General features: G+C 34.4%; 1 protein-coding gene across 1 annotated transcript in view; it reads left to right on the top strand.

The window, feature by feature from the left end:
- Osbp (oxysterol binding protein) overlaps window positions 1–14,567 on the top strand; it is a 28,921-nt gene that overhangs the window by 10,061 nt on the left and 4,293 nt on the right. The window contains exons 7-22 of the mRNA XM_080154316.1: window positions 364–447; window positions 935–1,024; window positions 2,023–2,160; window positions 3,327–3,410; window positions 4,300–4,358; window positions 4,590–4,693; window positions 5,167–5,335; window positions 5,462–5,578; window positions 10,638–10,721; window positions 10,937–11,002; window positions 11,159–11,319; window positions 11,667–11,800; window positions 12,189–12,334; window positions 12,753–12,869; window positions 13,687–13,801; window positions 14,022–14,135. Coding sequence (XP_080010442.1) covers window positions 364–447; window positions 935–1,024; window positions 2,023–2,160; window positions 3,327–3,410; window positions 4,300–4,358; window positions 4,590–4,693; window positions 5,167–5,335; window positions 5,462–5,578; window positions 10,638–10,721; window positions 10,937–11,002; window positions 11,159–11,319; window positions 11,667–11,800; window positions 12,189–12,334; window positions 12,753–12,869; window positions 13,687–13,801; window positions 14,022–14,135 — 1,782 coding nt within the window. The remainder of the gene's footprint in view (window positions 1–363; window positions 448–934; window positions 1,025–2,022; window positions 2,161–3,326; window positions 3,411–4,299; window positions 4,359–4,589; window positions 4,694–5,166; window positions 5,336–5,461; window positions 5,579–10,637; window positions 10,722–10,936; window positions 11,003–11,158; window positions 11,320–11,666; window positions 11,801–12,188; window positions 12,335–12,752; window positions 12,870–13,686; window positions 13,802–14,021; window positions 14,136–14,567) is intronic.

Below are 14,567 nucleotides of genomic sequence, written 5' to 3'. Positions count from 1 at the left end.
TGAAGACATTAAATATTGTTATTAATGCTAATTAAAAGAAATGTCTCTTCCCAAAAATCTGGATAATTGAAAGCTAAACACAATTTACATTTGTACACAATTCATAGTTGGAATTTTTTATGGAGAGAGGACGTTGAGCATTGAATTCTATAAACGCGCTCCTCATTTGTTAGATTGTAAGCTTTAGGGGTTGCATTGGTTTTTGATTGTTGTTTACAAAATAATAGTGCCCCAAATTTTTTCTCCAATAATTTATACCTACATACGGAGTAATTTTGATACCATAATTGGGGTTTAGATTAATTTCTAGTCCAATGTCCTATCCCTGTATATTATGAGTGGCCATAACTCTTTATTATTTAGAGATCAGTCCAAGATGTGGAGTCTGTATCAAAATTGGACAACCAACAGAACCTGGTGGACACACAGCTAGCACCAAAGCTCAAGGTATGGATTGTAGAGTAGCTAGTATATAAACGTCACAATGTCAACAAGAAGATTATTCTTAATGATGTATCATTAAACTAGGATGACTTTATTCATAAAAGCGAAGCTCTAAAATCAGACAGTAGGACAAACGAACATTAACACATCTCGAGTGTGTCAGAACCTAATAAGTACCAAGTATATTATTGTTAGAAAATTTGTTGTAAAATCAGGGTTGGGAAAAACCCAGGGTTTTTTTAAAAAGCCAAGCCCAACCCAAACCGTAAAACCCCAAAAAAAACCTTAAAAACCCGGGGTTTTAAGGTTTTTTTGGGGGGTTTTCACCCTGTGTAAAATTGCTTCAATGCATCACTTAAAATATTCTACCTTGTAGTCTTAGGAACCAATATTCCTATTCCAAAAATCAGACGAATAGGATAATTCAACACAAAAAATTGTTGTCAAAAGGTAAATAATCACGTTCTATCTATAATAATTTTCTAATCAGATATTGATAGAACGCGCCACCCTGTTGAAGATAACTAGTAATGCGATGCTCAACGCGTGTGCACAATTCATGGAGCTTACACAAACACAGGTCAATACTTTGAAATGTTAAGAGACTTTTGAAGAAATGTCATCAAATGTTTTGATGAGTTCAAAGTGCAAAAAGAATAACAAGGCAAACGTATACTTTCGTCACTTGATGGTTGTTAATCTCAACTCGTTATATAATACATTGATAAAGTATAATTTTTTTGTGAAGACCTTGGTAGACCTTAGCTTTTATCAAACATTTAGTCCTATATAACAGAAACCTGAAGTGAATCAACCTAAAAATTTCTTATATCAATTGTGGAAGGTGCTTTGATTGATTGATTAGCCATAGTCTCTTAGGGTTTGGACCTAAGTAGTCATGGAGTAGGCTGAGACACTTTTGTATAGCCACTAGGGCTATCAAGCTCCACGTTCAAGCACATTATGACTTGACCCGCTATCTCATGAGAGCTACTCATTATTACCTCACCCTCGCCGAGTATGGCAGGTGTCCCAATTTAAGTCACCGTAATGAATGACGCTCTCCGCAGAGGAGCTTGGGATAAGGGTAGTACTGATATTATGTACTTGACTATTAAGTATCCAAACTTACTCAATAATCCCCTTCTTACACAACCAGGGGAAGTTGCGTGAATGTATTCAACTGAGAAATTCGAGTTGCCACATGGGGACTAGAACTCGAACTCTCATCACCGTAACTCAGTTCGTTACCACTGAGCTACGACGCCCCTTGTGGAAGGTGCTTAACATCACTTGCTCTGGTACATGCATTCTCCCCTTTGCAGTATGTTTGGATCTAGGGCTCAGTAGTTTTACAGTTATACGTTTACCCAGCTACTGCTTCGTATTGTTCAATTACTAGCGGCTGGATTTTAATTTTCAGAAGTCAGCCGTCATTCTTTGCTGCTGCTAATTGTCCAAAAAAAAAATAAAGATATTTTTAAATACTTATTAATTATGACTGATCAAAATTCTTGGATCAAAATTTTCAGTAAAACTTTTCCTTCAATATATTTAAAGGATTAATTACCTTTTCAGGGCCGCAAATGGCAACGTCTGTTGTCGCACGAACGTGAACAACGGCTGCGACTGGAAGAAATGGTGGAACAGTTGGCAAAACAGCACAGCAGGCTGGAAAATCAGTGTAAAAACAAGAACACTCAGAATAGTAGCGAGGTAAGGATTTTAAAAGAATTCTATTATAGCTAGTCTAAAGGCCTTTAGGGGTTCTTGAGGTGTGGGTAGAGGGGTAACTCGACCTAGGAGGTGGCACCCTCCAACAAGATAGTTACAAAACCCTCCCAGGACCTATAAAGGCTACACTGTAAAGGAGAACCATATCAGTTCAGTGGTTAGAGTGATCCAGTTACTTTTAATGATTGTTGATTACAACTAGTAATAGACTCTAAATGATTTCACTCTCTTAATCAGATCGATTAATATTTAATTTTTCATGTTATAGTTGCCTTTGACCTTAATTCTTTAAAAAGTTACTAGCGGCTTTGCCCCAAGAGATGGTAAAAAAAGTGTGGAAACCTTCCACAAAGGTTACAAAAAAAAAAAAAAAAAAAATGCAGCCTGCGGCAGCCTGTAGCAGAGCAAAATAAAAAATAAGGGGGGGATTTTTTTGTTTTTGGGGGGGTTAGGGGTGTCCCACCCCCCAAGAAAATAGCTGAAAACCACCACAGGACCAATAGGTATATACCCTCAAGAGTAGAATCCGATCGGTTCAGTGGTTACCGAGATCTTAAGCTTCAGACGGACAGACATCGTTCTACTTTGTATTATAGATAGATAAATAGGTACTAATTTCCAGTATGGCTTCGAAACCGATTAATTTCTGCAGAAATAGAACTTTAACCTGTTCTCAGATAAACTGAAAACCATGTATCTATGGCATCGTATTACAGACAATTTTCTATGAATATTAATGTGAAAATCATAGAATTAATACTAGTTTTAATTTTCATTTAAATATCGGCAAAAATCTGTTTATGATACGATGCGATAATAGTTATTTCTCGCATCGTATTATAAACAGCTTTCCGCGGATATAGAATGTACAATTATAAGATTAAAACCAGTTTTTTAGCCGGTGCCTTTGGCACCTCGGGGCTAAAAAAAATGGTTTTAATCTTATGATTGTATATTTTTATATTCGTAGAAAGCTGGATATAATACGATGCTAGACATATTTTTTTTCATATAGATGAGAACCGGTTCCTATCCACCGGATTCGAATGAATACGAGAAATAACTATTATTGTATTAAGATGAGTAGTGCTACAAAGAGAGTAGTTCAAGAAGATTCTCGAGTGGAAAGTAATTCTAATTTTATTAAGATGAGTAGTGCTACAAAGAGAGTAGTTCAAGAAGATTCTCGAGTGGAAAGTAATTCTAATTCGGACGATGAAGATGAATTTGAGGTGAATATTCTTTCATTTTTTTCAATTTGAAATTAGAAAAGTTATAGTCTAGTAGAAAAAAATTACAAAGTTTTAGCCCCAAAGCATTACTATAATTGAAAACTCAATTGGTTCATTGGTTAGCTAGAGACCACCTGGAGATCAAATCCATTTTTTTTAATATAAGGAAACTTTTTTGCCAAATAACCTATCCTCTCACTCCTAAGACAAATCCTATTCTCCCTGTGCAAAAGTGTCAGAACTCCCCCCCCCCCCCTTACTTGGATGCTGCACTAGAGTTACATGTATTTTAATAAAGTGAGACTCCTGGCTGACTAAAATAGGGATAACAACCATTTACCCCATCCCCTCCACTCCTACTGGATTAACGAACTAACCAACAAATGAGGTCCATTTAGCAACTTGAATTGGCGAAAAATTTCCCCCTCTCAATAAATATAGGTATAATTTCTATATCCTTTCAGATTCTAATTCATTTAGGATTTAGCACTTTTTTACTAATAAATTGCATTTTTATCCTGTCAATAACTTAGTTAAAGTACCTATATAATGAATATGAAACATCTGTTTTAGAAGATAAAATATAAAGATAAGAATTGTCAGTCTACGTATTTTACTATGTTATTAAACAATTAATATTCAAAGTACAATAAAAGTTATTATAGTAGGACTCAAATAAGGTTATTCATTTATAGTGATTTTAAAACCTAAATAAATAAAATATAAAACTCTAGGTACCCAATTTAAAGTTATCTATCAATAGAATATAAATTATGATATTTAAAGTGATATGAAAGATTTATTTTTTTCTTTTCTTTGAAGTTTATTTTATTTAAGCTTATGCTCTGTTATTTGAAACAGAAGGAATTTGAATAAAATATTTATATAGGATGCTAAAGAAGACCAAGATTATGAAGATTTCACAGTTTCTGCCCCTAGAAAATTAAGGTAACCTTTATTTTTTTGTATGCTTATAAAATAGTAGTTTAAATCTTTGGATATTTGGCTGAATGCAAACAGGCAATTCAAATCAAATGCAGCAATCTCACATTGACAAGCTGGCCCCTTAATATTGGACATTTACGAAAACTGTATGCTGTATCAGTAACAGAGTTCTTTGCCTGCCTGGACCAACAAAATATATATGAAAGAAGTGAATAGATAATAATCTAACTTCAGGAGAACTTCAAGTTCTGGAAGTCTAGAAAGCACAAAAACCGAATCTGACGACAAGGCAGAGGAAACAGAGGACTGTTCCATGGAGAATGGAGATGATGAATCAGGTAGCTAGCGCGGCGAGATAGATAGATAGACAGCTACACAGAAAAATAATAAGTTATGTAGATAGAAGATAGATAGACTAGGCACAGGAAACAGAGGACTGTTCCATGGAGAATTAAGATGATGAATCAGGTTGCTAGCCAATAAATTTATGTATATCCCCAATGTTAATACCTACACAAAATCACCCCAAAGTTTGGACAATCAACTTATTGAAGAAAATAAACAATCAAACTTCAATAATAGTTCCCAAAGTTGTTAAACCAACTAATAGAAAACGTTATTATAAAACTTTGGAGACTAGTGTAATAAACAGCCCATTGTACCCTTTCTTCCTGGAGATAGATGGTCAGATAGCTAGTCCGTCTATATCAAGATAGTCAAATAAATACCTAATTAGACAGAGTTAATTAAAATATACAATACATACCTAAAATTCCTAAAAATACTTGTCAACATTCTATTATTTCATTAGGGGAAAGAGGAGGCACAATTAACGTTGTCCATCGCCGCAGCCGAAGTGACGGCACTGGACTCACTGAAGGCGATGGCAAGTTACCGCCGACGCCCGTAAAACGAGGCGTGCCGGCCGGGGGCAGGCGAAGGAGAACAAGGATTCCTGACAAACCAGATATTAATTTCAGGTAAATATAGCTTTTCTGCATGAAATGCATTGAGAAAAAACATTAAATACCTACCTATATTTTTTTGTATAAGTAGAGGGAAATTATACAAAGTTGTAGATACAGAAACAAATGTTTTTATTTTAGTTTATGGAGTATAATGAAGAACTGTATTGGAAAAGATTTATCAAAGATTCCTGTTCCAGTCAATTTTTCAGAACCCTTATCCATGCTTCAAAGATTAGTTGAAGATTTTGAGTATAGGTAAATATTTTTAATTGGTATAAGGATGGAAACATTCATGAAAGCAAAAGTTGATTAAGAAAAATTAGGATCGCTAAATCGGCGAGGGTCGCAAGATCATCAAAATTGTATTTGTAAAAAATCCTCCAAAATCATATAAAAATCTACAAAAAAATAAATAAAATGGTTATAACCCTTCTATGATTTTAAGCGATCCTAAATTTTTTAAAGAATCCACCTGTCTTTAAACCAACATTTTACTAGGTATGTAAGATCTTAGAGACATACAAAATATAATACATTCTATAGGTACCCTCAATATTAGACCATAATTATTTAGTATGTGCAGGTTTACTTAGTATTTCAATATTATCATTTTCTGGACAAAGCTTTACATTGCACAGATAATTATGAACAGATGTACTCTTTGTGTTATCAAATAATAAGGGGGGCGTCGGATCTGACACTTTTGCGTAAACAGGGTGCATAGGCTTTGTGTTAGGAGTTAGAGGATAGTTTATTTGGGAAAAAAGTTTACATTTGGGGTATATTTTTCTTATATTTAAAAAATTTTTTGATAGGTATCCAGGTTCAGGTGCTGCAGGCTGGAAGGTCGTTTCTGGACAGGTATAAATGAAAAAAAAATTTATTTGAAGAGTTAGAGATCAACTTTTTAATCCAAATATGCATCTTAAGGGATGTTATGAGCATATATGAAGAGAAAATAAAAATCAGCCTCCAGGTTCAGGTACTGCAGGCCTCCAGTTGAATTCTGGACAGGTAAAAACTGAAAATTTTACTTTTGAAGTTCGAACAAACCTTATTTAACAAAAGTTGCTACTTTATGGATGGTATGAACTAATTTAAAGAAAAATTTGAAATCGGGCTCCAGGTTCAGGTACTGCAGGCATCCAGGTGGATCCTGGACAGGTAAAAACTGAAAATTTTTATTTTTGAAGTTAGAACAAAACTTGTTTTACAAAGTTTGCTACTTTATGGATAGTATTAATTTATTTGAAGATAAATTTGAAATCGGGCTCCAGGTTCAGGTACTGCAGGACTCCAGGTGGATCCTGGACAGGTAAAAACTAAAAATTTTCACTTTTAAAGTTAGAGCATAACCCATTTAACAGAAGTTGCTACTTTATGGATAGTATTAACTCATTTGAAGAAAAATTTGAAATCGGGCTCCAGGTTCAGGTACTGCAGGACTCCAGGTGGATCCTGGACAGGTAAAAACTAAAAATTTTCACTTTTAAAGTTAGAGCATAACTCATTTAACAGAAGTTGCTACTTTATGGATAGTATTAACTCAATTGAAGAAAAATTTAAAATCGGGCTCCAGGTTTAGGTACTGCATGACTCCAGGTGGATCCTGGACAGGTAAAAACTGAAAATTTTCACTTTTAAAGTCAGAGCAAAACTTATTTAACAAAAGTTGCTTCTTTATGGATAGTATTAACTTATTTGAAGAAAAATTTCAAATTAGGCTCCAGGTTCAGGTACTGCAGGCCTCCAGGTGGATTCTGGACAGGTAAAAACTAAAAAATTTCACTTTTAAAGTTAGAGCAAAACTTAGTTAACAAAAGTTGCTAGTTTATGGATAGTATTAACTCAATTGAAGAAAAATTTGAAATTGGGCTCCAGGTTCAGGTACTGCAGGCCTCCAGGTGGTTCCTGGATAGGTAAAAACAAAAAATTTTCACTTTTAAAGTTAGAGCATAACTCATTTAACAGAAGTTGCTACTTTATGGATAGTATTAACTCAATTGAAGAAAAATTTAAAATCGGGCTCCAGGTTTAGGTACTGCATGACTCCAGGTGGATCCTGGACAGGTAAAAACTGAAAATTTTCACTTTTAAAGTCAGAGCAAAACTTATTTAACAAAAGTTGCTTCTTTATGGATAGTATTAACTTATTTGAAGAAAAATTTCAAATTAGGCTCCAGGTTCAGGTACTGCAGGCCTCCAGGTGGATTCTGGACAGGTAAAAACTAAAAAATTTCACTTTTAAAGTTAGAGCAAAACTTAGTTAACAAAAGTTGCTAGTTTATGGATAGTATTAACTCAATTGAAGAAAAATTTGAAATTGGGCTCCAGGTTCAGGTACTGCAGGCCTCCAGGTGGTTCCTGGATAGGTAAAAACAAAAAATTTTCACTTTTAAAGTTAGAGCATAACTTATTTAACAAAAGTTGCTACTTTATGGATAGTATTACCTTAATTGAAGAAAAATTTGAAATCGGGCTCCAGGTTCAGGTACTGCAGGACTCCAGGTGGATCCTGGACAGGTAAAAATTAAAATTTTCACTTTTAAAGTTAGAGCATAATTTATTTAACAGAAGTTGCTTCTTTATGGATAGTATTAACTCAATTGAAGAAAAATTTGAAATCGGGCTCCAGGTTCAGGTACTGCAGGACTCCAGGTGGATCCTGGACAGGTAAAATCTAAAAATTTTCACTTTTAAAGTTAGAGCATAACCCATTTAACAGAAGTTGCTACTTTATGGATAGTATTAACACAATTGAAGAAAAATTTGAAGTCGGGCTCCAGGTTTAGGTACTGCAGGACTCCATTTGAATTCTGGACAGGTAAAAACTGAAAATGTTTACTTTTGAAGTTAGAACAAAACTTATTTAACTAAAGTTGCTACTTTATGGATACTGATAGTATTAACTCATTTGAAGAAAAATTTGAAATCGAGCTCAAATTTCATATACTGAATGCCTGCAGTTGGATTCTGGACATTTAAAAATTAAAATATTTAACTTAAGAGTTATCTATTTAACTAATTCAAAGAGAAATTTAAAATCGGGCTCAAGGTTAAGTTAAATCCAACCATTTTGTTACATTTTGAATTATATCTGCAAAAATAATATTAACAATCGACTAGGTATAATAAAAAAAAAAAAAAAAAACATATTGTCAACAGGTCAGTCACTAAAGGAAGCCTGCAGGAAATACACTGCTCTAACTGCGGTAAAAATCCAACAATTAGACACATTACCATTAATGTGATACAAAAAAGTTATTGAAGTTTAAGGCTTCGAATTCGGGGAATTAAGCCTAATTGTGGCAGTCTTTCAGCATTTAGAGTCTCTATTTCCTGCAGGCTTTCTTCAACTATCAAGTATAAAAAAAAGAATATGAAAACTTTCTTACATAATTAACTTAAAAGTAACAAACAAACCAAACAAATTTTGTTAAAATAGACAAATAGAACTAAGATGCAAGTTAGACATCAGCTATTCATTGTCATTGAATTGCCAATAAAACCACATGTTTCTGCATTAACATCTCATCAATCTCATGAGGAGCATGAGCATCGTCGTTGAGAAAAAAGCTGTCAAACTCAAAAAGCAATTTTTAAAAATAAGTTTTGCTCTAATTATAATTATTAAACTAACCAGAATCCAATTGGAGGCCTAAGCACCTTAACCTTGAGCCCGAAATTTAAATTATTTAATACTAGCCACAAAGTAGCAACTTTTGTTTTAACTTCAAAGGTATTATTTTTAGTTTTTACCTGTCAAGAATCCACCTGGGGACCCGCAGTACCAGAACCGGGAGCCTGATTTCAAATTTATCTTTATTTATACTATTCATAAAGTAGCAAACTTTGTAAAAACAAGTTTTGTTATAACTTCAAAATTAAAAATTTTCAGTTTTTACCTGTCCAGGATCCACCTGGAGTCCTGCAGTACCTGAACCTGGAGCCCGACTTAAAATTTTTCTTCAATTGAGTTAATATTATCCATAAAGTAGCAACTTCTGTTAAATAAGTTATGCTCTAACTTTAAAAGTGAAAATTTTTAGTTTTTACCTGTCCAGGATCCACCTGGAGTCCTGCAGTACCTAAACCTGGAGCCCGATTTTAAATTTTTCTTCAATTGAGTTAATACTATCCATTAAGTAGAAACTTCTGTTAAATGGGTTATGCTCTAACTTTAAAAGTGAAAATTTTTAGTTTTTACCTGTCCAGGATCCACCTGGAGTCCTGCAGTACCTGAACCTGGAGCCCGATTTCAAATTTTTCTTCAATTGAGTTAATACTATCCATAAAGTAGCAACTTCTGTTAAATGGGTTATGCTCTAACTTTAAAAGTGAAAATTTTTAGTTTTTACCTGTCCAGGATCCACCTGGAGTCCTGCAGTACCTAAACCTGGAGCCCGATTTTAAATTTTTCTTCAATTGAGTTAATACTATCCATAAAGTAGAAACTTCTGTTAAATGGGTTATGCTCTAACTTTAAAAGTGAAAATTTTTAGTTTTTACCTGTCCAGGATCCACCTGGAGTCCTGCAGTACCTGAACCTGGAGCCCGATTTCAAATTTTTCTTCAATTGAGTTGATACTATCCATAAAGTAGCAACTTCTGTTAAATGGGTTATGCTCTAACTTTAAAAGTGAAAATTTTTAGTTTGTACCTGTCCAGGATCCACCTGGAGTCCTGCAGTACCTGAACCTGGAGCCCGATTTCAAATTTATCTTCAAATAAATTAATACTATCCATAAAGTAGCAAACTTTGTAAAACAAGTTTTGTTCTAACTTCAAAAATAAAAATTTTCAGTTTTTACCTGTCCAGAATCCACCTGGATGCCTGCAGTACCTGAACCTGGAGCCCGATTTCAAATTTTACTTTAAATTAGTTCATACCATCCATAAAGTAGCAACTTTTGTTAAATAAGGTTTGTTCTAACTTCAAAAGTAAAAATTTTCAGTTTTTACCTGTCCAGAATTCACCTGGAGGCCTGCAGTACCTGAACCTGGAGGCCGATTTTTATTTTCTCTTCATATATGCTCATAACATCCCTAAAGATGCATATTTGGATTAATAAGTTGATCTCTAACTCTTCAAACAAATTTTTTTTTTCATTTATACCTCTCCAGAAACGACCTTCCAGTCTGCAGCACCTGAACCTAGATACCTATCAAAAATTTTTTTAAATATAAGAAAAATATACCCCAAATGTAAACTTTTTTCCCAAATAACCTATCCTCTTACTCCTAACACAAAGCCTATGCACCCTGTTTACGCAAAAGTGTCAGATCCGACGCCCCCCTTAACGTTAATATTTAGTGATATTCTGGACAAAGCTTCACAATGCACAGATAATTATGAACAGATGGCCTTCGTGGCAGCTTTTACTGTTAGCTCATACAGGTATAAAATTAAAGATTATTTGAATTGCTGATATGCAACTAAAAAACCCAACTCTAAAATAAATTAATTCTATTATAAAAAGGTATAAATAGGTACAGTACTTAGATTTTGCATGGCAGGTGAACAATACAGAACCTACAGTTAATTGCTAAATATCGTTCCATTTACATTAAAATTCTTTTAATTATTTATTTTCATATTTTATTGTTTTTCAGCACTACTGCAGTTAGAACCGGAAAGCCTTTCAATCCTCTCCTTGGAGAAACTTTCGAATATGACAGGTAACTTGAGAAACAAGGAACTTTACCCTTGTTCTTTTTCTTTTATTTTAGTCGTAATTGGAGCATTTAAAAACTTGAACTTTTCATTTATTTTCTCCACCCAAAGTAAACAATTTCTTGCATTCTTAATATGGACTTCAAAAATTATGTGTTCAGAACCGAGGATCTTGGTTGGAGGTGCCTAAGCGAACAAGTGATGCACCACCCCCCAATGGTGGCGCACTACTGCGAGTCCCCTGTCAACGGATGGGAGTGCTGGCAAGAGTTCACCATGAGGTCAAAGTTCAAGGGAAAGTACCTTGAGATTGAACCTATAGGTAATTCTTTATGTTTGACCGAAATGGTATGAGGTTAAATCAGGGAGGGATGGAACATTAGACTGTAAATTTCACTGGTACCCAAAGTGTTAATCCTCGTTATCTTATTCGCTGGTTACCATAAACTTTGGGCACTTGTTTTGAAGTTCACTTGATGGTTCCAAACATAAAAGTGTCTAGCATTTCATCTAATGGTGATAATTATATTTTACACAAGTGGTAATTAAGGATTTGCATCAATTTATCGCCATTTTCTTATCCCTTAAGAAGGTTCTTGTAATATAAATTACTCATAATTCTTCCTTCATATTTTATTCATATTTTTGTTTAATATATCATCTATTTAGGTATCACCCACTTGAAGTTTAATTCCTCTGGTAACCATTACACGTGGCGCAAGGTGAAAACTGTGGTTCACAATATTGTCATTGGCAAGCTCTGGATTGATAACTGTGGAGAGATGGAGATTGTTAATCATAAGGTCAGTGAGTGGCATTATTAATTTATTTTCTTGGATGATTTAATTTTAAATAAATTCTTTATTGCACTTTGCTGTGGTTTTATTATTAAACGGTTAGCTCTTATCGTTAATTTAGGCATCTTAGAATTGACCTTTTGATCTCAAACTTTGGAAGATAATTCATGTAACAATTCCTAAAAATGTAAATATCTCCTTAAACAGAATCCTGTATTTACGCCATTTGCAACAAGTTCATATACAATTTTGTTTATGCCTTTAAATTGATATTCTGCTTATAAAGTTATTACACTATAAGCGTTCGTGTTGGATTGTTCTACTGTTGTATCCAGAGCTTCGCTTTTATGGATGTTGTCGTCCTTGTTTTTCTACTTAAAATTGAATTTTTTAGACCATGGACAAATGTTACATGAAGTTTGAGCCCTACAGTTATTTCGGAGGTACCCCTAAGAAGGTGACGGGAACAGTTACCAGTAGTCAGGACAAGGTCGAGTGGGTACTTACTGGAACCTGGGATTCTAAACTTGAAGGTTCCAGGTAATAAATTTCAAATTTTTCTTGGAAATATATCGATTTAAGGCTATTGTCCTTTTTTTTACATTTATCCCATTTATTGCACTAAAGTATTAACGTTTAGTTACATTGTGTTGTCTTTTTTCCTGTTAACGAATAAATACATTATTGACTTAATCATATTGCAGCAGTTAGCAACATTTTATGTTGTTCCTGAATAAAGCGGTATGGTGCAGGTTCAAACCTGATACCTTTTTGTCAACAAGCAAACATCTCTCCCATCTAAAGAAAATTTTTCTTTTGAAAATTAAAATCTAAAGTGGAGGGACGATACACACTTTTCCTCAAGTTGACTTGGATTCCTGTAGGTGTGTATCCACAAGTTGTAAATATTTATTATAAAAAATCCTAAAACATTTTGTAACCATCATGGTATGTTTAGAGTGATAGGTGAGACTGTGATCAAGGGTAAGAGCAGCTTAGAATGTGCCGCCAGCAAGGTTCTGTGGAAGAGAATTATGGCAGATCCGGAATCTGAAAAATATTATAATTTTACAAGGTAAAAAGGGGGAAGGCGAAAGTGACACTTTTTGAAACCAAAACTAAAAGTCAAAGGAAGTCAACTAAAAAAAAGAGTTACAGGTCTGACATCTTGCATGGCAGTTGCTTTAAAGGGGTACAATATGGAACTGTGAAGAAACGGCGGCGCAACCGCCGAAAACCGCCCAGAAAAGGCAAAAAAAAATTCGGCGGTTTTCGGCGGTTGCGCCGCCGTTTCTTCACAGTTCCATATTGTACCTATATAAAGCAACTGCCATGCAAAATCTCAGACCTGTAACTCTTTTTTTTAGTTGAGTTCCTTTGTTGACTTTTAGTTTTGGTTTCAAAAAGTGTCACTTTCGCCCCCCCCCCCCCTTTTCCCCTAATTTTTCGATTCATTCAATTATTATGGAGACAAATAGATTATATACTGAAGAATATAAACTAAAGATTATCATACAAAATCTAAAAGTTCTTTGTAGTTCAGCTGAATTTTAGAGGCAAGAGTTTGTTTCTCGGGTTACAATATTTCTGTCCCATACTTGTATTTTTTTCTATAAAAAACATGCCTTATGATAAAGACTTTAAACTCTTGTTTGATTGACTGAAATTGTCCAAAACTATGCTGTCCACTTAAGTTAGAGGTCTATTTTTGAGTTCTTGGATCAACGTGCATCTAATCTATAAGATGTAAGTATGTATGTATATTTCAAATTCAATTATTATACATATGATAACGTTTATGTAAGTTTATAGAAGAAAAAACAATTACAATTAATCATAAGTAATGTTATGTTATTGGTTTTTAAAAATCCTTTAATGAATTTTCTATCAAGATTTGCGTGTGAGTTGAACGAGATGGAGGAGGGTGTTGCCCCCACAGATTCAAGGCGGAGACCTGATCAGAGACTCATGGAGAACGGACAGTGGGATGAAGCCAATACAGAAAAGGTACACTTTATTTCAGGCTCAGGTGCTCTAAATTATGGTAAAATATTTCTAAAAATACCAATATTTGGAGGTAAAGAAACATATGTTATTTTTTCAATTGTTCCTTGAAATATCTGTTTTAAAGGAAGCCAAAGCTATAAATGAATATTTAGTTCAATTTGAAGATTTTTAGTTTCCCTGATTACGAGACCTCTACAACAATCACCACCCTCTTGTTTAGGTTCGTCTAGAAGAGAAGCAAAGAGCTGTGCGCAAACAACGAGAGTTAGACGCAGAAGTTGCACATCAAGAGGGAAGGGAACCTGTAGCATATACTCCTACTTGGTACTCACAGGTATAGATAGATATATATGAAGAGGGAAGGGAACCTGTTGCATATACTCCTACTTGGTACTCACAGGTATAGATAGATAGATATGAAGAGGGAAGGGAACCTGTAGCATTGATATACTCCTACTTGGTACTCACAGGTATAGATAGATAGATATGAAGAGAGAAGGGAACCTGTAGCATATACTCCTACTTGGTACTCACAGGTATAGATAGATATATATGAAGAGGGAAGGGAACCTGTAGCATATACTCCTACTTGGTACTCACAGGTATAGATAGATATATATGAAGAGGGAAGGGAACCTGTAGCATATACTCCTACTTGGTACTCACAGGTATAGATAGATATATATGAAGAGGGAGGGGAACCTGTAGCATATACTCCTACTTGGTACTCACAGGTATAGATAGATAGATATGAAGAGGGAAGGGA

This window comes from Acartia tonsa, chromosome 3 (assembly GCF_053477335.1).
Source record: "Acartia tonsa isolate MP-2025a chromosome 3, ASM5347733v1, whole genome shotgun sequence".
NCBI classification, from domain to species: domain Eukaryota; kingdom Metazoa; phylum Arthropoda; class Copepoda; order Calanoida; family Acartiidae; genus Acartia; species Acartia tonsa.
Note: the sequence above shows the minus strand (reverse complement) of the source record. Positions and strands in the feature narration are given on the sequence as shown.